The 24,301-nt window shown below is 49.3% G+C and overlaps 1 protein-coding gene across 1 annotated transcript in view; it reads left to right on the top strand.

Moving 5' to 3' along the window:
- Window positions 1-24,301, top strand: part of ABCC3 (ATP-binding cassette, sub-family C (CFTR/MRP), member 3) — a 67,663-nt gene that overhangs the window by 10,965 nt on the left and 32,397 nt on the right. Inside the window, exons 2-15 of the mRNA XM_006889461.1 lie at window positions 9,036-9,212; window positions 9,612-9,737; window positions 9,935-10,072; window positions 11,199-11,324; window positions 11,558-11,619; window positions 12,308-12,439; window positions 14,067-14,258; window positions 20,023-20,200; window positions 20,283-20,444; window positions 20,991-21,083; window positions 22,919-23,122; window positions 23,250-23,396; window positions 23,766-23,853; window positions 24,173-24,239. Coding sequence (XP_006889523.1) covers window positions 9,036-9,212; window positions 9,612-9,737; window positions 9,935-10,072; window positions 11,199-11,324; window positions 11,558-11,619; window positions 12,308-12,439; window positions 14,067-14,258; window positions 20,023-20,200; window positions 20,283-20,444; window positions 20,991-21,083; window positions 22,919-23,122; window positions 23,250-23,396; window positions 23,766-23,853; window positions 24,173-24,239 — 1,892 coding nt within the window. The remainder of the gene's footprint in view (window positions 1-9,035; window positions 9,213-9,611; window positions 9,738-9,934; window positions 10,073-11,198; window positions 11,325-11,557; window positions 11,620-12,307; window positions 12,440-14,066; window positions 14,259-20,022; window positions 20,201-20,282; window positions 20,445-20,990; window positions 21,084-22,918; window positions 23,123-23,249; window positions 23,397-23,765; window positions 23,854-24,172; window positions 24,240-24,301) is intronic.

Here is a 24,301-nt window from a genome sequence, read left to right as displayed (position 1 = left end):
GCATCAGTGAGCACCGCTGGGGACTGAAGTGAGCCCTGCCCCTTCTGAACCTCCACTTCCACCGAGATGAATGATCTTGTCGGCAGTTCCTTCCTGCTGACAATCAAGAGTTGGCTGCTACTGGTGCTCCATCAAACACACAGGATTAGGGAAGTAATTACTCTTCTCATGACAAAGCTGTCAACAGGCCTGGGGCCCAGCAGGGCTGGGAAGCCCCTCTGACAAAGCTGGGGCAGAGGTAGGGCAGGAGGCCCGAGGTCCTCTCTCGCCTGCCGCTTGCCCTGGTCTGCAGGGATTTTAGCCTCAGTGCCCACGAAGGGACATCTGCTGTCTGGTCCATTCTGGGTGCTGGACTTATGCCTTATCAGCCTCATCCAGCTGTTTAATCGCATTATTAAGGAAACTGTTGTTGCTGTGGAGACCGATTGGGTGATGACAGGGGAGGGAGGTGTGGGCCAGCTCCTGCCTGATGCTGTTCAGATGGGGAGGGGAGGGGAGGGAGCCTAAAAAGCGTATCCCCTCACCCCGTGGTAACCTGTGGGAGGGTCCTGGGGTCCTGGATGACCTTCACTGACTGCCCTTGTCTTCATTTCATGGTTAACTTTGTTTGAGATGAAGACTCAATGGGTGTCAAGGTCCCTGGCCTTGGTCAGAGAGCATGAGGTGCTCCTGGACAGGCAACTTCAGAAGCGGGACTTTGGGGAGTGCCCTGCATTCTTTTTTCCGTTCATTCACTTATTCATTCAAAAGATGAATACAGAATTTCTTCTCTGTGCTAGGCAGTGGGGAATACCACGCTAGACAGAATTTCCAAACCTGCTCTCCCGGAGCATGTATTCTAATGCTGGTGAGTAGATTCCAACTCAGAGTGAACCTGGAGGTCAGACTGGAAGTGTCCTCAAAGGTGTGAATCCTTTTGCAAGGAGCTCACCTTGTCTTTTTCCCATGGAACAGCTGGTGAGCTCGAACCACCAACCTTTGGCTTAGCAGCTAAAGCATTTAACTACTGTTCACCAGAGCTGTGGAAAAAATCCACCAGACTAAAGGAGAAGATGTCAGGAAGTGTGAGGATGGCACAGGATAGGACAAGGTTCAGATCTAATATTCATAGGGTCACAGTGGATCCTACTAGACTCAAGGGCATCCAACAAAAACGAGAGGGCAGAAGTGCAGGGACAGGTGGTGGGGCATGTTACAGTTTCAATCAGGAAGATCAAGGTGAGAATCCAAGAACTTGGAGGCATTGAAGGAGTGACTGCCTGGGAGACAGCATGCCAGGAGCAGGCCTGGGGTGCTTGGAGAAGACCACCCACCACGGAGGCCAGCGGGTCTGGACAGGGGAGCAATGGGAGATGAGATGGGAGAGTGGATAATGAGGGTCGTGGGGACCATGTGGTGATTTTGACATTTATACTAAAGTGAAACTAGAAGCCCGAGGGAGTGGGGAGTTTTAACCAGAGGAATGGCATGATTTGGCTTTCAAAAAGATCTCTCTGGCGACAGCATTGGATAAGACAGAAGCTGGGGGCAGAGGTGAAGACTAGAAAAAAGGTTACAGCGATGGCTCAGGCAGATGAGAGAGAGGAGGTGGACAGTGGGCAGGTTCTGGATGGGTAGCTTTCTGATAGACAAGAGCAGTTAACTATAAGCAGCGTCAGTCTAATTCTTTGAAGATAGAGCAGACAGAATTTGTTGAGGGGTCGTCAGGGATTCTGGGCCTCTGGGATGAAGGAGTTGTCATCCGCAGAGGCTGGCAGGCTGGGGTACAGCAGCCTGGGTGGAGAGGAGCGATGTTAAGAATTCAGTTCTGCTTTCACGTGTGACGTTCCTGATAAATATCCTACCTAGCAAGAGTTCTGGGGTGAGCAGGCTAGGGATACAGGCGTGGCCTTTTCCTTGTTTCTTGGGGAGGCTCTGCTGGTTCATGCTCATGTGAGAGAAGGAGCCCAGGCCAGATGTGTCCCCTGGGGCGAAGCAGCCACTGGGTCCTGACAATCCGGGATCTGCTGGTTGCTGCTGCAGTGCAGATTGTCTGTGGAACAGGCACAAGGTCCCAGTTGCCTGGTGCTCCAGTGCTGCCCTCCCACGTGTCACCCTGCTTGTATCGATGTGCTGCTCTGCTGCCCCTCCACTCTCATGTGGAGAAGAGGGCGGCATGCTGCTGTTGCTCCCAATGCACCCATGTAGAGACTCAGAGTCGAGTGGTTCACCCAAGGCCACATGGCCCTAAATGGCAGGACCATACAATGACTTCTGTGTGGGGGTTAAGTTCTTCTTGTGCCCACTCCATACCTGCCTCTTTTGTCACCCAAGGAGCCAGGCCACAAGTTTGTGCACCGGCGCGGAACTTCCCTTCATGACCTTGAACCTAGGCTCCAGTCCACTCTCCTCACTCTCACCAGTCAGCGGACTGACTGTTTCTGGATCACTTTTGCACACTTGGTGTTGGGCCAGGAATTGGCGAGTGTAGGCGGCTTACTGAGAGCCAGAGGGCACAGTCCCTACCCCAGGAGCTTGGGTTGCTATTGCAGAGAAGATGTGTTCCTGTACGTATGTCCAGGCAGTGTGGTGCAGGGAGAAGCCCCAGCTAAGTGCCCACAGGCCTGCTGCCAGACCCATCTCCATCGGCCAAGAGTCCTTGAATGGTAAGCAAAGCAGAAGCAGCCTCCTTTCCCTTCAGTATACAGGGTTTAACAATTCCCCACCCAACTCCATCAACCTTTGGAGGTTGTCTTGAGACAATAGCCAGGTAATGACCATGTAAGTACTGTAATAAAATTCCAGACAAACACAGGAGGGCTATATTACCCTCAGGTAATAGTCACTTAACTGCCCAGGCAAAGCCTTAATGGATAAAGCCAGGAAAAGTCCAGTGAAGGAAGGAACATCATGCAGGTCTTGGTGCGTGGTGGCGCAGAGTGGGGGTAGCTGGATGGGGAGTGAAGGATGTGGAGGGAGGATTGGAAAGATGGATTCGTGGGTCATTGACATGTAGATGCCATGCTCTTAAGGACTGATGAGATCACCAAGGAGATGGCAAATAAAGAGAAGAGATGGAGAAAGGAGAGGACAGCACTAGGGCCCTATGATCCAGGGGAGGAAGAGGCAAGGAGATCAAGAAGATGTGACCCAGAGCAAAGGGAAGACCAGGAGATGAGTCAGGCATCTGAGTCACCAAGGCGTTGAAAAGGAAGAGACCAGACCTGCATTGCCATTGTTTATCAAGAGGTTAAGGACCTGGCCCAGTGGTGACTGAGGGTGTGCACAGGAGGAGTTAGGTGGGAGGGATGATCATCCCAGTGTTACCTGTGAGGAAACCATAAATGAGAGGAGGAACTGGAGAAAGTGTTGATTCACTGCCGGAATAGCAATCAGTCATGAAAAGAAATGTGGGTGAATTATTGAATGGAAACCCAGTTTGCTCTGTAAACATTCACCCAAATGACAATAAAAGGTTGAAAGAAAGATAGAACTCAAGGCCAAAGGTTACAGAATTTGGAGACATTGGAACCGGTCCTCAAACACTAGCCTGACTTCTGTCTTGACTCCAGCAAGAACCAACAGGAACTGGTGCCCTGGGGACTTCTGGGTGACTGAGAGATTGGTGCTGCTGTAGCCAGAGGCAAGAAAGGCTGTTGGAAAGGCTGGTCTAAGGCAGGGGTTGAGGGATTTTGAATGCAAAGTGCCCGAGGGCAGATGGAGAAGCCAGGTGAGAGGCAGATGGAAGCAGAGGCTCAGGCTCAGGGCAGGACTACAGCTGTTAAGTGTGGATTTGGGCACCCTCAGTATAGCTTGCATTGACGGGAGATGAGAGAGAGAAAGAAACAGCCAAGAGCAGGGTCACAACCTGGGCTCTAAGTCTAAAGAAGGAAGAAGAAGAAGAAACCAAAAGGGATGCTTGTAGAAGACCAAGGGGACCAGAAAGGAACAAGTCCTGAGAGGATGTGAGAAAGTCCAACCGGTTACAGGAAGATTCTGAATGGAAGCTGGAAGCAGACTGTTTAACTGACAGTTTGAAAGAGTGTCAAGCTATGCAGGGTGGATTAGACACATTATCCCGGCTTCTTCCTGAAATTCCACTGAAATGATAGTAAGGAACAAAAAGATGTAAGCCCACAAGGACGCAGAGAAGAGGAGATGACAGCAGGGGAAAGAGCAGCATGTTTCTGGTCAGTGGAAAGCAGGTGGAGGAGTGATACCTGCTGTGGAAGCGGAGACAGCTGAGGAGGAAGGAGATGCAGAGTCTGGACTGGCTCAGGGGGGCCACAGAGGTGGTGGTGGTGGTGATGGTGTATACCACTGAGTCCAAACTGACCCACAGCTGACCCTCCGGTGGGTTTTCAGAGGCAGTTAATCACACAGAAGAAGATTGTCTGTTCTCCCAAGGAGCAGCTGGTCGATTCGAACCACATGCCTTCAGACTGCAGAGGCAGGGAGGTCGAAAAGCAAGGGATGGCTGATTGGAGGGCTGGGTAAAGAAGAATTACACACATCAGAGAGCTGGACAATGACTAAGGATGACAGAAGAAGAAGAAGTGATGCCTTTGAGCTGTGGTGCTGGAGAAGAGTCTTGAACATACCATGGACCGCCAAGAAAACGAATAGATCTGTCTTGGAGAGGGTGAAACCAAGTTTCTCCTGTGGAGGCTAGGATTCTGAAGCTCTGTCTCACATACTTTGGGGACATGGCCGGGAGGGACTGATCCTTGGAGAAGGACATCATGCTCAGAAGGGTGGAGGGACAGCACAGGAAAGGGAGGCCCCAGATGAGATGGATTGATACCGTAACTAGGGCAATGGAGGCAGGTGTGTCACAGTGAGACCGACTCAGGACAGGGCAGGTTTCAGGACAAGACAGAGCTGTTGTACACAGGGTTGTAATGAGTTGCAGGTGACTCTACGGCCTATAACAACAACAAACAAACTTTTCCCAAAGCTAAACACTCAGCCACCTGCACCAGGTTATTCTCTTGAGATAAATGACAGTTTGCAGATTATAATGGGACCCTCAGCCTTCTTCGCATTCTTGGATCCAGAGGAAAGGCTGCAGATTCTGTCAATTGATATTGCTGTTATGTGCTGATTCAGAGCTGATCTTCCAGTGGCTTCTCAATAGCTGAAAATCACACAAGATTGTCTCTCTTTCTCCCCTGATGTGGCTGGTAGATTCAAACCACCTATGTTTTCTTACCTCTAAAGCATCAGATCTTCCTGCCAATTAGTTGGTCCTCCCAGAATGACCAAGTTGGTCACTCTACAATGAAGTTTAGCAATCACTACCCTCAGCACTTTCAGTGCCTGGTTATCAAGTTAGTGGGCTAAAACTAGTATAAATAAAAAATAAATTTTTTAAAAAAAGATAGTGGACTAAACAGAGTTGCCATATGATCAGACTCTCTGGGCAGATTAAATGGGTAAGCCCCTCAAAAATGAGCTGCAGTGTTGACAGCTCAAACTCATCAAGAGACCCCTCAGGAGAGAAACGTGGCGATGGGTCTAGGCCTTGAAAACCCGGGGAGCGGCTCTAAGCCCCTAGAGAGTGGGTCTGCACTTCACAAGGGAGGTTGTCCGAAATTGGAATCAACTCAGTGACAACTAACAACAACAACATATGACCTACCAATTTCAATCCTATGCATACATGCAAACAATGAAAATACATCCACACAAACTCTTGGACACAAATGTTTATAGCAACATTCTTCATAATCACTGAATGGTGGAAACAATCTAAATGTCCATAACAGATGAGTAGCTAAGCAAAATGTGATATAGCCACATAAAGGAATAGAACTAAGCAATAAAGAGAAAAGAAACACCGATACTTGCTATAACATGGATAGACCCTGAAAACATCATGCTAAATGGAAAAAACAAAACCACCCACCAACAGGGCACATGATCCCAGTAATATAAAATGCAGGGAGCTCTGGTGGCCTAGTGGCAAGAAGCTGCACTGCAGTCCTGAAGAGCAGGGTTCAGAGCTGTTGTACATCTGAGTCGGAAGCGATTCGATAGCACATAACAACAACGGCAACAATGATGTTTTACAAGAAAAGGGGGCCAATGATAAAACAATCACGGTGAATTTGTCTTTACTAAAGAATTCATCCTCCTTTCTTTCTAAAGTTTTTAGGTCTAATTATCTGTGCATGGTGCAGATGGTTAGCCCGTAGCCCTTTTGGCTGTTGAACTGAAAGGTTATAAGTTCAAGTCCACCCAGAATAAAGATGCCCAAGAAATCTACTTTCGAAAACACAGCCATCGAGCTTAGTTCTGCTTTACAAATGGGATTGTCATGAGTTGGGGTCAAAGGCAACAGGGGTGTCTTCGTTTTCCGATACTATTACAACAGAAATACTAGAGGTGGATGGCTTTGATTGAAATTCATTGTCTCACAGTTTAGGAGGCTGGAAGTCTAAGTTGAGAGTGTGGCTCTCTGAGAATCCTTTCATTTCTCGCTGTTGGTTCTGCAGAAGGTGCCTGCTTCCTTCAGCATGTGCAGGCCTGACATTCCTTGGAGAGCTCTGCAGGTCTTGGTCTTCCCTGTGTCTAGAAGCTTCCCTGAGTAGGGACCAGGGTTAGAGAAAGCACTCTACTCTCAGAATATACCCAGCTCCACTCTCTTCTGCTGGGTTTCTCTCTCTTGTCACCTCTTGTGAGTTAAAAGGTGTTACAGGACAGACCTCAGAGAAAGTTCCCTGTCATCAGAGTGGGGGGGGGGGCGACCAGGACCTAATTAAGGGTGTTGCATTCCACCCTAATCCTCTTAGAAATTGCTGGCTGATCACATCTCAGATCACATCCTCAGGAATGGCTGCATCATTACATAACTGCCTCTAATCCTGCTCCATTAACATCACAGAGGTTGGGATTTACAATACGCAGGATAATTACACTATACTGAGAATCTTGGCCTGTCAAAGTTGATAAATATTTTGATGAGGACACAACTCAATCTATGCTAAGAAGTCTCACTAGCTGCCAGCAGAGTGGCCACATGTCCCTGTTTGCTATGGGCCAAGTAGTTTCCTACAGCATGGGGCTAAATCAGGACAATCTCATGCAAGCCTGGGCAGAGGACCACTCACAGGGGGCTTTGTAATTTACAAAAATCTCCCCACACCACTTGCTCCTTTGATCTCAAACTATCCAGTGTCTCAGGGACCTCCTAGTCCCTTACCTAGGATGGCTAAAGAAGGATATAATCTCTTAAACCATATGCATATATATTTTTCATATATCATTTTGATAAAATTTAAAGTGTTGATGATTTGCAAAAGAGAATGGAAATCTAGAATGGCAGAAGGTGGTTACTTGGATCCAAGAGAGAGGGAAGGATGGACAGCAGGACAGCACAAGGGCACTTTTGGCAGTGACAGCAAAGTTCTGTATCTTCCTTGTAGAAGTAGTCAAGTGCCAAGACATATCAAATGACATATTTGAAATGGATACATTTATTTTTTTAAAGCAAAATTTGTATTTTATACTGGCTCATGTACAAAGTTCATATACATTTCACACTGGATTTTTCCCATTTCCTTTATCCACCCTCTCTCTACCCATCAAATTGTGTAACCCTATGATTATCCCCCTACCCATCCTCACCCTTCTGCTCCTACCCTCGCTGCTTGTATCCTCATACATGTTTTACTAGTTATCTTTCTATTTTTACAATGTCTTCTACAGTATTTGTCCTTATGGGACTGAGTTATTTCACTTAGCATAATGCTCTCCAGTCCCTCCCAAATTAGTTAATACTTTTCAAAATCATTCCTCCTGCATGCTGAGTAGTATTCCATTATGTGAATGGACCATAATTTCTCAATCCATTTGATTGTGGTTGGATATTTGGGCTGTTTCCATGTTCTTGCAATAGTGAATAACACTGTTATGAGCATTACAAATCTCCGTTTGAGTCTCGGTTCTAATTTTTCTCAGGATATAATCCAAGTAGTGGAATAGCTGAGTGATAGGGAATTTCTATGTTCAGCTTTTTGAGGAAATGCCTAACTGCTTTCCAGAGTGGCTGTACCATTTTACAATCCCACCAGTAGCGTGTAAGAGTTCCTATCTCTTCACATCCTCTTCAATATTTATTACTTACTTTCCTATTAAACTCTGCCACTGCTACTGGGGTGAGATGGTATCTCATTGTTGTTTTGATTTGCATCTCTCTTATTGCAAGTGATTTTGAGCATTTGTTCATGTGTCTGTTAGCCATCTGAATAGCTTCTTCTGTGAAAAATCTTTCCAGGTCTCTTGCCCAGAAAAATGGATGTTTCTCTTTAAACTTTTTTTATTTGAGTAAAAATTTCCAAAACATACTGATTTTTTTCAGTCAATCATTCATAGATCATTTATAACACTAATTGAAATTTATTGATGTAATCAACTTATTCTAAATGAGAAGGAGACTCAACAAGAAGGATTAACATCGTGGCAGTAACAATGGCTCTAAGGTGCTGAAGATGATGAGGATGGCGAACAATAGGGCAAAGTGCCCAACTGTTATTCATAGGTTGCTATGGGTCATAATTGATTTGATGACACAAAACAACAACAGTTCAACTCTTCTCATGTATTGTCTTTCCTTTCACCCACATTGACAGTTTATTGAATTTCACTCCCTCTCACTCTCTTAGGGAACTCTGGTGGTGAAGTCCGTAGGAGATGCACTGTTAACCCAGAGGCCATGCCTCTCAGACAGATCAAAGCCACGAGCATCTCCATGAAAAAAAGATGGACAATCTTCTCTCATGCTATTTACATAAACCAAAGACTCCAAAAACCTACTGAAGGGTCAGCTATGAGTGGATTATAAGTTTGAATTCGTTTTTTTTTAGTCTCCTTCCCTTGTTCTTATCACTGATAGCCCTTCAAGATTGTTCCTGTGTGCAACAAAGAAATTGTACACAATGAGAGAGATGATGAGATGAGCACAGAGGCCCCCAGTGGAACATGCGGCCTCTTGGGATAGCTCAAACTCAGCATCTACTCACTCGCTCTCATGCTTATGCTCTCTCGTCCTCCAGGACTCCAATCTGTCCTTGCACACAGACAACCCTGACCTCACGCCCTGCTTCCAGAACTCTCTGCTGGCCTGGGCGCCCTGTATCTACCTGTGGGTGACCCTGCCCTGTTACCTGTTCTACCTGCGGCACCATGGTCATGGCTATATCGTCCTTTCCCACCTTTGCAGGCTCAAGACAGTAAGAAACTCAGAGGGAAGGGTTGGGGCTCTGCTGAGGGTGAGACTGGGGCTTGGGATTCTCTTTGTATTAAGCCCCTTGTCTGCTACCCTTAGCACCCAGACTGGGTTTCTAGGCCTCCCAGCTGCATTGTCTAGAAGTTCAGAGCCAGGGCAGCCTACCAGCTAGATGTGCAGCCAACTGGGAAACTCCCTCATTGAGGAAGTTCAAGCAAGTTCTCCCACAAGGCTCTCTCTATCCCCCACGTACTTTCAGTCGTGGTCCCTCCCAGTCTAAATAGCCAAGCCCATCTTGGTCTAGTGCCTTGTGGAGGGTTCCAGAGCCAAAGCCACTCCCTACCTGGGGTGCTCCTGTCCCTGGACTTGGGGGGGAGGACTCTAATGTGTGCTCTCTCCACAGGTCCTTGGTGCCCTGCTATGGTGTGTCTCCTGGGCTGACCTCTTCTACTCCTTCCACGGTCTGGCCCACGGCTGGCCACCTGCCCCCATCTTCTTTGTCACACCCTTGGTGGTGGGAGTCACCATGGTCAGTATAGGGCACGGGAAGCTGGGTGAGGGAGGGTCTCCAGTTCAAGTGTGGGATTATAATGGAGAAATTATAGGCTCTTAGGAGAAGGGCTAGACTTCTTGGGAGTGAGATGAAAATGAAGGTGACCCTAGAAATGACAGGCCATATGGAGTGAGGATGAAGAGAGACAGCTCCAGATGTGTGTGTGTGCACAGATGCTGGCCACCCTGCTGATCCAGTACGAGCGGCTGCGGGGGGTGCAGTCCTCAGGGGTTCTCATCATCTTCTGGTTCCTGTGTGTGCTCTGTGCCATCATCCCCTTCCGTTCCAAGATTCTTTTGGCCATGGCAGAGGTAAGGCCAGGGGACCCCTGCCAGGACCAGGGCTATGTGGGGGATGATTGAAGGGCTCAAGGTCACTTCTGGGTTCCAAGCTCCTCCTTCCTCCTGCCTGGGCTCCCAGGACCTCCTCCAATGCTCAGTGCTTTATACAGTGTTGTTCTACTTGTCACATCTCTGCAGGGAAATGGGCCACGGGGAGGAGGGGCAGGACTCATGCAACACAGGGCCAGGGGACAAAGTCTTGCCATTGGTGGGCTTGTGGATGTACCATGTCTAACAGGGGCCTCTTTCAGTGTCTGTATAAGGAATGGTAAGTGAGTATCCATGAATGATCTAGCTCATCCAGAAGCCCCTTTATCTGCTCTCCCCCCTTTCTTCCCTTCACCCTCAGCTTTCTCTTGATCTTCACCAGAGAAGGGGGACCCCTAGTGGTGTTGGGAGGTATGGAATGCTAGAGGGTCAGTCTAGTGCGTCTTCTTATTTGCCATTAAATTGTAAGGAACCCATAGCTGACTCTCCAGCAGGTTTTTAAAGGCAGTTTAACTGTGCGGGAGGAGACTGCCTCCCATGGAGCAGCTTGTGGATTAGAACTGCTTGCCCTGGGATTGCTGCCCAGTTTCTTACCTGTAGGCCACCAGAGCTCCCTAGCGCATCTTAGGGGAGGAGTCCTAGAGGAAGGCAGTCAAGCCTAGCTAAGAAACGGCTCTATACAACCCACTTCCTCCCTGTGTCAATTTGAGCAAGTTACTTACTCTTTTCCAGGCTCAGTTTGGTCTCTTGCAAAATGGATATCATAAGAGTATGTGGTGACGGTTATAAAACATGGCTAATAATACTAATGTCACTGAAATATACTTGTAAGCATAGTGGTTAAGATGAAAAATGATTAAAAAAAGATAAAAAAATAAAAAAGATGATAAATGTACTCACCTTCTAGGTTGTTGTTAGGGTTTAACAAGACATTGTTGGTAAAGTGCCTGGCACGGCACCCCCAGTACCCCCTTCCCATGAGTGGGGGACCTAGAGGCTACTAGGTGTTGCCTGTACCCCGGAAGCCCAACACCTTGGAGTGTTCCAGGGCCAGGACTGACCCCGACACTCTGGACCCCCTGCTACATATCTCCTTTCTCCCTTCCAGGGCCGGGTCTCAGATCCCTTCCGCTTCACCACTTTCTACATCTACTTCGCCCTGGTCCTCTCGGCCCTCATCCTGTCCTGCTTCAGAGAGAAGCCGCCACTTTTCTCCCCAAAGAACGTTGATCCTGTGAGTTTGCCCTGGGCATCATAAGTGATCATTTTCTAAAGCTTAGTCCTCAGTCTACCCCTTACTAGCAAATCTCCCCCTTCCAGAATCTTCCAGTGGAGGAGGGGTGGTGCCTGAAAGAGATGCCACAGCCACAATCTGTAAACTAGGGCTGGGACAAAGAAGGGGCCCGTGCAATTTTTTTTGAGGGGATGATGGGCACTCCTGATTTCCACCCTGCTCTCACTTTCTAGAACCCCTGCCCAGAGGCCAGTGCCGGCTTCCTGTCCCGCCTGACTTTCTGGTGGTTCACAGGGTGAGTTGACTTTTCCTCTAGCTTAGACCAGGAGGGGGTAGAAGGCTGTCATTTTCAAGGTTCAGAAGTTCAGGGGGCTGATGAGCAAGGCCTGGAGGTCTCCACCCCATGGACATAGGATAGGCATGTATGTCTGGTTAGGGTTGAGCAGGAGTTGAGTGCAGAGGTTGGGCCTGGCCCAGCTCACAGGCCAGCCCTGCATCTGGCAAGCTGAGGGGGACAGGCCAGGAGGCTGGAAGGAGACAGTAATTAGTTCCCAGCTCCTCAGTCTTGGGAAAGTATTCAACTTGTCATCTCCTCGGCTGCCCCTCAGAATGGGTTGAGTGGGACAATTGTGTCTGTGACCTGGGTGACAGCTCATTAACCACACTGTAATGAGGAAACACCTGAGGCCTGAGCTGACTCCACCGCCTGGGCCTTTGCTCAGGGCCTGGCTGGCATGGGTTCAATCAAGGGCCTGGGTCTGGGGAGGAGAAGGGGAAGGGCCAGAGGCGAGATGCTTTAGGAGGAAACAGTGAATGGCCTGCCCCCTGCTCAGTGTGACCATGGCAGTCTAGGGAGACACTCTTCTTTCTGGACACTCATTGGAGCCATGCTTCCTTGGTGGCTCGGTGGCCTGGGCCCTGGGTCCCAGTCTAGACTCTGACCATCTGAGGAGTTGCTGCCCACTTTCACATTTCCACCCTAGAATGGCCATCCTGGGCTACCGGCGCCCCTTGAAGGGCGAGGACTTGTGGTCCTTGAAAGAGGAGGACTGCTCCCAGGTGGTGACAGAGCAGCTGCTGGAGGCATGGAAAAAGCAGCAGAAGCAGGCGGAACGGTGAGCCCCTCCCCATGGCGGCACCCCCCATCCCAGCTTCTTCACAGACCTGGGCCCGGTCCGTGGGGAAACCAAGGCTTGCAGACTTGGAACGACCACACAGCCAGGTGGGGAGAAGAGCAGACTCAGGTGATTCCCAAGGAGCCAAACTCTAATGGCACAGTGGTTAAGCAGCCAGTTGCCAACCAAAAGGTTGGCGTTTGAAGCCATCAGCTGCTCTGTGGGGTGGGGAGAAGGGGGACGATCCAATGCTGTGCTTCCCTAAAGATTGCAGCCTAGAAAACCCTCTGTAAATGGTTCTAGTCTGTCCTATAGGGTCACTGAGAGCTGAAAGCAACTCCACAGGACACAGAGCATAACAGGACGGGCAGATAAGAAACTCAGGCCTGGAGAGAGCAGTTCTCCCCAGCCCTGAGGGCAAGAGAATGACTAATGTTTTCAGAGCACTGACTCCACCCTTGCATGGCCCTAAACACTAATAGGTTAACTCTTAATCTCTCACCAGCCCTACAATGTAGGTTAAAGTATCCCCATGTTACAGATGGGAATGTTGAGGCACAGAGGTTTAATGGCACAAAGTCCTTGTGTTGATGATGGTACCCAGCTGTCTGGTGTCAGAGACCACACTCTTACCACTACACCATCCAGCCTGACTCACAGGGTGGGCTTAAGAGACTCCACTTAGGAGGGGGAAGGGGTTGTGGGGGAAAGGTTGAGGCCTCTCCCTCCTTCCAGTCCTGCATTTGCTTCTGTGATTCTCTAGCTGAGGAACCATGGCCAGAAGCTCTTCTTTGGCCAATTCCCTCATCAACAGAGCTGAGATTCAGAGTCCTCCTTCCCTGCTCATTTCTGATCCCAGGATCGGGCCTCTCCCCTCGCAACTACAACCTAGAACCTAAGAGTTCAAGGCTTGTTCAGATCAGAGCTGGGTAGCTGACTATTGGAGGAACCAGGGACTTGGGGTCTTGGGCCTGGTTAACAGTACCTGGTCCCTTGGCTTGGAGGCTCTGTCTGAGAAGAAATGCTGCCTTTTGTACCTTCCCTCTGTCCTTCCACCCCTCCACTCCCACCCCGCTCGGCTCCCATGACTAAGCTACTGGTAGTGGTCACCCACATTTCTTCCCACCCAGCGTTTCTCCTGGAGGCAGCCCTGGGAATGCAGAGAGAAGACCAAGAAAAACCCACTGCGGTCAACCTGATTGTGGCTCATAGCAACCCAGTAGAGCTGCTAGTAGGGTCTCCAAGGCTCTAATCTTTATAGGAACATACTGCCATCTCCCCCCATGGAGAGGCTGGCTGATGGGCTTGAACCACTGAATTCCCAATTAGCAGCCAAACACTTAACCTCTGTGCCATCAGGGCTTCTTAGGGATAGGGCAAAGCCTGGAAACTGTTGGCTTTCAGACTCCTGGAGTAGAAGCTGGGACACCCTTTCCTATGCCCTCTAGCATCTGAGGACCGAATCAACTGAGTGTCCTGGGCTGGGAGGTCATATTTGTCCCCTCCAAGTCCTGGACATAAAAAAAAGTAGCCTCCTGGCCCCTGGTCAGCCCAGCCCTGCCCCCAGGCTCTTGGGACCATGCTAATGTTGCCACTCACTGCTCCTTCCTCCTCCTCCCTGGAGCAGGCACAAGGCTTTGACAGCTTTCGGGAAGAAGGGCTCTGGTGAGGACGAGGTACTGCTGGCCGGTCATGCCCCATCTCAGAAGCCCTCCTTCCTGAAGGCCATGGTGGTCACCTTCGGCCCCAGATACCTCATCGGTTCCTGCTTCAAGCTGATCCAGGATCTGCTCAACTTCGTCAACCCACAGCTGCTCAGGTCTCACCACACGTCCCCTGCGGTGGCCATTCCTGGGGTAGGGGCGGGCAGGCTGATGGGGGCTGAGCTCAGCAGGAGGGCAGTGAGTCCCAGCCCAGAAAGCAAAGAGGTGATTCTCACTTGTTACATGTCCTTTGTCAAATCCATCAACTCTCTGCACCTCAGTTTCTCATCCACACTCATACGATGTGTCAGGTCCTATGACAGGCATGCCAGCAAGCATTCTCTCTCCAAACCCTCCCAACAATCATCCAGCCTATTTCCATGTTGCAAAGAAGGACTCGGGAACCCAGAGAGTTGACCCTCCTCACCCTAGGACAGGCACACAGCCAGAAAAGATGGGGTCCAGGCCTCTGAACTCCAGTGCTGACCCCATCACTCTCAGGCTGTCATCGGGCACATGGGTGGCTTGGACTAGAAGGAATTCTCAGATAAAGGGGCCATAGGACAGCTGCATTGCAATGGAGCCCCAACCCTTTGCCCCTCCATTCATTCGTTTATTCACTTAACAAACATTTATGGAAAGCAGCAGGCTTGGTGCTAGACCCTAGGGACATGGAGATAAAGAAAGCCTAGACACCACATCTTATGAGAGAGACCAATGTGTTACTCAATTATAGTGTGCTCAGAGGTGTAATCAGATTCCTGGAAAACCCCAGGAGGAACAGGTAAGGACTGCTGGGATAGAGAGGGTATGTGGGTCCTCACCAGGCAAAAACGAGGTGAAAGAGCAGCTATGGAAGCTGAAACAGCATGACTCAGGGACTCCAGGTATTTCTCAATGCAGGAGGAAAGAGCACGCAGCGGAAAGTGTAAACACAGGAAGAGAGACAGTTTAGAATATTGTTGGAGGATTTTAAGCCAGGGTGGGGAATGTGGAATGTCTGCTTTGTATTCCAGAAGGATTTCCCCGTCAGCAGTGCAGGAGAACATGGGGCAGGTAGGCAGGGTGCAAGTGAGCCAGGCAGGTCTGAGAAAGCCAAGTTCAGGAAAGATATAAAAGGGATGGGCCTGTGGGAGGCAGGGGGAAGGGTCGTTTGAGTGGCCGAAGGATGAAGAGTCTTTTGATTTGATGATTAACTGACAACTAACGGGATTCTCCAAGCCTCTTGGTGAGGCTATTCTTGGTCATGTTAAACAGGAGGGGCTGTGGATCATCCAAGGGGAGATTCAGCCAAGAGGGCCAGAGACTGTATTTGCAGAGTCATTCCAGAGAGCACATGCTGAGGGAGAGGGCCCAGATAGAGCCCTGGGGGAGAGAGCTCAGATAGAACCCTTGGAGGAGAGGACTCATACAGAGCCCTAGGGAGAGAGGGCCTAGATAGAGCCCTAGAGGAGACAGGACTCAGACAAAGCCTCAGGGGGAGGGGACCCAGACAGCCCTAGGGATAGCTCCAGATAGAACCGTAGGGGTTTCTAATAGGTTTATAAGGTCATATCTGATGGGTCCTGGGTCCTGGGAACATGGATCAGAAGGAGAGCTAGCTTCCCAGGGGAAGGTGTGGCCACCAGTAGAAAGGTCTGGCTGGTCCCTTTGGCCCCAGTTGTCAGTGGTTCATCTAGAGCAGAGGCCTTGGCAGAGAGCAAGGGTCTGCAGTAGAGATGGAGGGGGAAGGGCAGCCCTCTAGAATTTTGCTGTAAAAGGGCGTATACTCGTTTCCTAGAGCTGCTGCAGCAAATTACCAGGGAGGTTAAAACAAAGACTTGTTTCTGGAGATCAGAAGTCCAAAATTCAAGGTATTGGCTCCTTTCCAGCTTCTAGTAAAAGAAGGGGGGTGGGGGGGTGGGAAGAAAAGCCTCACTGCTGTTCAAGTGATTTCAATTCATGGCAAATGTCCCTCAATTTTCTGAGGCTAGAAATCTTAACCTCAAGAGACACTTGACTTTTAGTTTAATACAAAGTGCAACATCCTAACGTCTACACCCCCAGAGTTACTCACATTCCTTGGACGCAACACCTGGATCTCTACCTTCATCTTCACATGGCCTGAGTGCAAGGGGTGTGTGTGTGTGTGTGTGTGTGTGTGTGTGTGTGTGTGTGTGTGTGTAAATCTCCCTGTCTCTTCTAAGGAAACCAGACATAAAGGACTGACTCATCCTAGTCCGGTATAACGTGATTTTACCTTGATTATATCTTCAAAGACCGTTTTCTAAATAAGGCCACACTCACAGGTACCAGAGATTAGGAATTGAACATACCTTCCCCCTCACCCCCGTTTGTACCTTAGTGAACGTACCTTTAGAAAACCAAACAAAATCAAAATTTTATTGTGCTTTGAGCGAGACATTATATAGAAAATTGACTTTCCATTCAACCATCCGTGCAGGGTTTGTTTTGTGACATTAAGTGCCATCTCCCTCCCTGTGACTCTAGTTGCCATTCATCCTTCTGTCCTGTCCCTTCCTGCCTTCTGAACTTTACCCCTTTGATTCTGTACTATTGATTGTCCTAAGGTATGAGCACCTCCCGTGTTTACTTCATAAGCTTGTTGACTGTTCGGCTGAAAAGTTGAGCCTCAGAGTGAGTTCAGTTCCAGACACAAAGCCCTACCAAGGGCCACCGTTTGGGAGATTCAACATGATCATTTTAATGCTTTGACATTTTGGTCCACAGTTCCCACCCACTCTCTTCAGGCCTCTGTACCAGGATCCCTTTAAGAGCAGTTTGCAGTTATAACCAGGCACTGTCCAGTTCTTCTCGCCTCAGAGTTCAAGTGATCCTTTGGACTGATTGTTTCTGTGTATCTTTGACCTACCTTTTTGTTTGTTTCTTCTGTCCTTATCTGTGGTCCAACTTTCAGATGCATAGGCAACAATTGGAAAGAGCATGGCTTGAATCAGGCACAACTTAGTTTTAAACTGACATCCTTGCTCTTTAGAGAAGAGTTCTTTAGAGAAGTCCTTGACAGCAGATTTTTTCCCAGTACAACACATCTCTTGGTTCCTTGACTACTATTGCTATGAGTGGTGATTGTGGATCCAAATGTAATGAAGTTGTTAACAACTTCAGTCTTTGGTAGTCATTGACAACTTAACTCGTCACTGGTACTGTTGTTACTAGGTGCCATCAAGCCGACTACAACGCATAGCAACCCTCTGAACAACAGATCTGAATTTAGCTCTACCCTGTGCCATCTTCATGACCTCTGACATGTCCAAACCCATTGTTTTTTTAAAATTTTTTTATTGTATTATTTTTACGTGTACCGTCAAATCAGATCTGACTGGTACAGGAGGAGATTGTCCCTCCTTCTCCAGGAGAGCATCTGGTGGATTTGAACCGCGTACCTCTGGGATTGCAGTGCAGCGTCTTGCCACTAGGCCACCAGAGCTCCCTCAAACCCATTGTTATACTCACTGTATTAATCCATCTTGTTGAGGATGACTTTTTTTTCTCTTCTTTTGAACATACCTTTATGCAAGATGCCTTGTCACTCACAACAGAAGGTCAGCCTGGGTATGACTATGACTGAAAGGCTTAGTGGAATTAAGGAGAGCGTGCTCTTAATCTGGAAGAGGCTTGGTCATGCCAATAGGTGATGGCACAGAGTGGCCAATGGGGGTGAAGATATTAAAAAGCAGGAGGAAAAGGGCCCAAGAGGGAGCATGCTCCTGAGAAGGGAGGTGGGATCCAGGGCTCAGAAGTGGGCTCAGATTGGGAAAGTCAGAAGTATCTTGTCCATGAGCAAGAGCCTGTGGTGTTGAAGGAGGAAAGTCATGCTCTTAATCTTTGTAATTCTCAAGTGGGTTGCTTCTCATTTAACTTTATACAAAATTGTATTGCACTCTCCTCAACCTGCTTTCGAAAGTTCAAGTTGCTCTGAAAGAATTAGTAAAAAACAAGACTCCAGGAGTTGATGGCATACCAATCGACATATTTCAACAGATGCTGCCCTGGATGTGCTCACTAAGTTGTGCCAAGAAATATGGAGGACAGCCACCTGGCCAACTGACTAGAAGAAATCAATATTTGTTCCCATTCCAAAGAAAGATGACCCGACAGAGTGTGGAAATTATCGAACAGTATCAATATCACATGCTAGCAAGATTCTGCTGAAAATCATGCAAAAATGACTAAAGCAACACCTCAACAGAGAACTGCTAGATGTGCAGTCTGGGTTTAGAAGAGGTCGTGGTACTAGGGATAGTGTAGCTACTCTTAGATGGATCTTGGCAGAAAGCAGAGAGAACCAGAAGAATGTCTGTGTTTCATTGGCTATGCAAAGGCTTTAGAGTGTGTGGATCACAGCAAGCTGTGGCTGACTCTGGGAAGAACGGAAATCCTAGAACATTTGATTGTGCTTTTAAGAAACCTATACTTGGATCAAGAGGCAGTCGTTAGAACAGAGCAAGGAGATGCTGGATGGTTCAAAATCAGGAAGGGTGTCCTCCAGGGATGTATTCTCTCTCCATACCTTTTCAATCTGTCTGCAGATCAGATCATCCAGGGCGCTAGGCTGTACGAGGAGGAATGTGGCATCAGGATTGGTGGAAGAGTCATCAATAACCTGCATTATTCGGATGACACAACCTTGTTTACTGAAACTGAGGAGAATCTGAAGCACTTGCTTCAAAAGATCAAGGACCACAGCCTTCAATATGGATTGAAGCTCAACCTCAAGAAAACAAAGATTCTCACCACTGGGCCAATTGGCAGCATCAGTATGGATGGTAAAGAGATTGAGATAGTTAACGTTTTAGTTTGTTTGGCTCCACAGTTAGCGCTCTTGGTGCCAGCAGCCAAGAAAGGTGCACCTGATCTGGGTCTTTGCAATTGTGTGCTATGCATCGGAGAGCTAGACAGTGACTAGGGATGATAGAGAATTGATGCCTTTGAGCTGGGATGCTGGAGAAGACTGTTGAATATACCATGGACTGCTAGGAGAACAAACAGGTTTGCCCTGGAAGTGAAGCTGGAATGCTCCTTGGAGGCAAGGATTCTGAAGCTTCGTCTGACATACTCTGAGCATGTTGCAAAGAGGGACCAGTCCTTGGAGAGGGACATCATGCTTGGGAGGATGGAGGGACAGTGCAGGAGAGGAAAACCCTCGATGATCAATTCATTGACTGGGGTAGTGGGAGTAGGTGTGTCGGAGACAATGAGGTTGACACAGGATAGAGTAGGGTTAGGGCTCTTGGACATAGGGTCACCATGAGGTGCAAGCGACTCAATGGCACATAACAACAACTGAGTGAAAGGAAAGAAGAAAAGTGAGCTTGGAGAGATGTTTGTGGCTGGTGGGATCTCTTAGTAGGTGGTTGATTAAGGGAGAAGACATCAGCTATTGAGAGCAGAGTGGGGACTGGCCTCTGTGGGAGAAGAGATAAGAGAACAGGTTCCTGGGGGAAGTCACCATGCAGCACCGGGGATGTTAATGAAGGAGAGGATGGGTTGAGGGGTGAGCATCTATGTAGTCATGCCACAGTCTCTAGGGCCTTCAGCAATCCAGGAGAAAGCATGGCAAATTCACATAAAGGGACCCATGTCGTTTCTTCCTACATGTGTCTCCAGAAGGCAGGAAAGGCAGGCGAGGCTGGTAGACGGGAGTAATGAGAGTAGTGAGTGGGTGACAGGGTTCACAATGGAGAGAGAAGGAATCAGAGCTGAAGGGAACTGGGATGGAGGGGTTGTGGTCTCGAGACAGCACTGGGCAGCCCCTAGCCTGGTCAGTGGGTATTAAGGGCACAGTGGAGGCTGAGAGTGAAAGGGGAGAGTGAATCTCTAGGGAGCTCGCCTCACCCTCATCCTTCTGTTCCTTTGCAGCATTTTGATCAAGTTTATTTCAAACCCCTCAGCTCCCAGCTGGTGGGGCTTCCTGGTGGCAGGGCTGATGTTTGTGTGTGACATGATGCAGACTGTGGTCCTGAACCAGCATTACTACAACATCTTCGTGGGGGCGCTGAGGCTGCGGACAGCGATCATAGGTGTCATCTATAAGAAGGTCAGCTGCAGCAGAGGCCACGGGTCCTGGAAGTTGGGAAAGGCTCACGGGCCTTGCCCATCACCTTGCTGTCTCCCTGCAGGCTCTGGTCATCACCAATTCAGTTAAGCGTGAGTCCACAGTGGGAGAAATTGTCAACCTTATGTCAGTGGATGCCCAGCGCTTCATGGACGTTGCCCCCTTCCTCAACCTGTTATGGTCAGCACCCCTGCAGATCATCCTGGCCATCTACTTCCTCTGGCAGGTGACTCTTGAACCCTGACCTCTGCTTTTTTTTTCCACTTGACTTGGCTGCAGAAGGGATGAGGAGCGCGGAGGATGGATGCATAATGGGCACGAGGGTTTCTCTAGCCTCGGTGGGTAAACAGGGCTTGAAGGATGATGCTGTCTGCAACTGAGTCTATGCAACGTGAACCATCTTCATCCTTACAAAACCCGGGAAAGGAAAGAGGGGCTTGAAGGCACGGTGCGTGCGGCTCTGGCTGTCACTATCTGCCTGCCTGCCTGTCTGCCTGTCTGTCTTTAGTTGCCTTCCCGTGTGATTGGACATCTTTTCTGTCTGCCTGGGGTGTCCTTATCTGTTGCCATTATCTGATGGACTGGCTGTTTCTGCAAAAGTTTTGGTCAGTCTAGCGTTCCCTTCAAGCCTACCTTTCACTGTGTGGCTAGCCGCTGTCTTTGGCTTCCCTCCCGTCTCTACATGTCAGATCAACGGAGCTCCCCCTATGGTAAATATGACTCCAGACTTTGGTTGTCTGTCTGTCTTATCCATCAACCTGTGCTTCCTCAGAACCTGGGTCCCTCCGTCCTGGCTGGCGTTGGTCTATTGGTCTTACTGATTCCATTTAATGGAGCTGTGGCCATGAAAATGCGGGCCTTCCAGGTAAAAGTCATCTAAGGTACAGTTGGCCAGGTGCGGGGGGAGGGCAGGAGGTGCATTCACTTAACCGGGGGTCATTTTGATTAGCTTCCTTACTGAGTAAAGATGACCACCGGGCACCCCCTCAGCCTTAGCTCATCCTACCCTTACAACAAGCCTGGGGGTCCTGGAACTGTTCTCCTTTGCAGCTGGGGAATGAGCCAAGGCCGAGAGAGAATATGGCACTCCAGAACCAGGCGGAGATGCACCTTGAACCTGCATCCTCTGCTCTAATGAGAACTTTCTGCATCACACTGTGCTGAGCAGAAATAGCCAGCTATTCTGGTTTTTATTTGCAACGCTGATCTTAAAACATCAGTAGCTCCCCATTGTACATGGAATAAAATGACAATTTAAAAAAATGGCAAGCTCTCTAGGACCACTCTCCAGGCATCTATCTACACACTTTTGAAGCCCTCACCTTACAGAGTAGGGAGCTCTGGTGGCTTAGTGATAAAGAGTTGCACTGCTAACCCAAAGGCAGTTTGAATGTCCTCCTGTGTGATTCATTGCCTCTGAAGACCTGCTGGAGAGTGAGGTGTGTGGTTCTAACTCCAAGGCACATAACAACATCTTCCTGTGGGGTACGGTCAGGTTTCAGCCAATTCAGCTGTTCTTTTCTTTTTTTTTTTAATTTTTTATTTTATTTATTTGTGGTTTTTTTGGGGGTGGGGTGTATGTGTATGTATGTGTGTGTACCAGAGTCTGATATGACAGGCACAGAAGGAGACTGCCCCTTCTTAGCAGAGCATCTGGTGGATTCTAACCGGGAACCTTTGGGACTGCAGTGCAACTGTTCTTTTCTTCAAAGCACTAAGCTCCTCCTGCCTCTGAGCCACCCCACCCTCTGTTCCCTCTGCCAGGAATGCCCTTCACCGTCATCTGTCTCACTTCATCCATCCCTCACCTCTCAGCACAGATGTTATTCCCTCAAGAGACCCACCCTGCTGCTCAGATCTTTCCCAGCCTCCATTCCATTATTCGCTCACAACACCCTGTTATTTCTCTCCCGAATGAACATAATCACTTATAATTAGGCATGTACTCAGGTAATTATTTGCTTAATGTCTGTCTCCCTTCCTCCGTCACACTGCCAACTTCATAGTGGCTGAGACCTTGTCTGAGTTGTTTGTTATTCTATTTCTCACATCCAGCACAGGGCCCAGCACGTAGGAGGCCTTCGATACCTGAAGGTGGAATGGATACGTTAACTTGGGGCACGGGGCTCTGGGAGTCTCTGAGCAGGGGAGTGTACATGCCAGTGGTTGACATGCTAAGCTACTCACTGAGAGTATGGAGGTTCAAGTCCATCCACAGGTTCCTCAGAAGAAAGGCCTGGTGATCTCCTGCTGCAGAATCAGCCCCTGAAACTCCCATGGGGAGTGTGTGGTTCCACCCTGACAAGCACGGAGTCACCAGGGGTTGGAGCTGACACTGGAACAAGTGATAGAAGGCTTCCGGGTTAGGGTCTGAGGAACAAAGAGGAATTGGAACTGTGCCGCCTGGAAGCACACCGTCTTAGGGGGAAATGTGAAAGTGTTAACAGAACAAAAGGAAAGTTCTTTATGTTCTAGAAACCCAGGGAGGTGGACCCAGGACACACCGCCTGGGAGGGTCATGGCTTTGAGGTTGGAGCTGATCTTGTGAGACAGTGGGGATGGGGCTTTCCAGGCAGAGGTCAGGAGTAGGCAGGGAAGAGTGTGGAGCGTGGTGGGCAGACTGGACTGGTCAGAATGTGTGAACAGGTCTGAGGTCTGAGGGACCAGGACGTGCCATGGCCATGCCTTCTCCCCATGCAGGTGGAGCAAATGAAGCTCAAGGACTCTCGAATCAAGTTGATGAGCGAGATCCTGGGCGGCATCAAGGTGCTGAAGCTGTATGCCTGGGAGCCCAGCTTCCTGAAGCAGGTGGAGAACATCAGGAAGAATGAGCTTCGGCTCCTGCGGAAGGCCACCTTCCTGCACGCCGTGTCAGTCTTCATCTTGATCTGCACCCCTTTCCTGGTGAGGACGAACATCCTCCCCCCATGGCTTGCCTCCTGCCTCTTGCTGGGCTAACCCGGACCCCTGGGCCTGTGGGTCTGACTTCAGGGGAAGCAGCCTTGACACCCTGTTGCCCGCCACTGCCCAGGTGACCCTGATAACCCTCGGAGTGTATGTGTTAGTGGACAAGAACAACGTGCTCGATGCTGAGAAAGCCTTTGTGTCCTTGACCTTGTTCAATATCTTAAAGTTACCCCTCAATATGCTGCCCCAGCTCATCAGCAACATGGTCCAGGTAACACGGAGTGGAGCTAGGATCTGCTGGGGTTAGGGCAGGTTGGCGGGGGCAGGGCAGGGCCACTTAGGGCCAGGATAAGGCAGGCTCTGTGAAATCAGGGAAGGATCATTTAGGCTTATGGAAAGGTTAAGTATTCAGGGCTGAATGAGGTCATGAGGGCCAAGGATACAAGGTCAAGTCAGGTCTTTGGAAATGTAAACTCATCAATCTGCCCTTGTTTTGGGACAATGGGAACCCCAGAAAATTCTCTTGTCTGAGGAGCCCTCAGAGGCCTTTACCTAGGTTAGGAAGTTGGGGGCCAGCAGGAGTAAGGGGTGAAAAGGTGGGGAAAGGGCTTCCTCGGAGCTGACTCATACCATCCTTCAGACCAGCGTGTCTCTGAAACGGATCCAGCATTTCCTGAGCCAAGATGAACTTGACCCTGACTGTGTGGAAAGAAAGGTCATCTCCCCAGGTCTGCAAAGCCTCGACCTCAGCTGCCTTCCCCCCAGCCCTTGTTCCTGCAAGTCTTCTGTTCCGAGCTTCTTAGTTTTTCTCATGGGATTCTGTTGTTTCCTCTTTATCTTTTCACTTCTGCTTTAACTCAGTTCCCTCTTCCTTTCCTGGGCTCTGTTCTTCTCTGTCTTTGTTCCCAGGCTTCCTGCCCCTCCACTCCTCCACCTCCACACTTCCCTAACCTCTCCCTCTTTGTCCAGGCTCCTTGCTTCACCCCTCCAGCCCCTGTACCCCAGGCCTCTCTGACCCTATGTGTTTATATACCTTGATTCTCCCAGGCTATGCCATCACCGTAAACAGTGGCACCTTCACCTGGGCCCAGGATCTGCCTCCTGTCCTGCACAGGTACCATCTTCGCCCAGCCCCTCACAGCTACGTAAGGTGGGCCTGGGGTCACATCAATAGAA

Source organism: Elephantulus edwardii, unplaced genomic scaffold, assembly GCF_000299155.1.
Source record: "Elephantulus edwardii isolate Elephantulus edwardi_28Jun2011 unplaced genomic scaffold, EleEdw1.0 scaffold00077, whole genome shotgun sequence".
Taxonomy (NCBI): Eukaryota; Metazoa; Chordata; class Mammalia; order Macroscelidea; family Macroscelididae; genus Elephantulus; species Elephantulus edwardii.
This window is presented reverse-complemented; position numbering and strand designations above follow the sequence as displayed.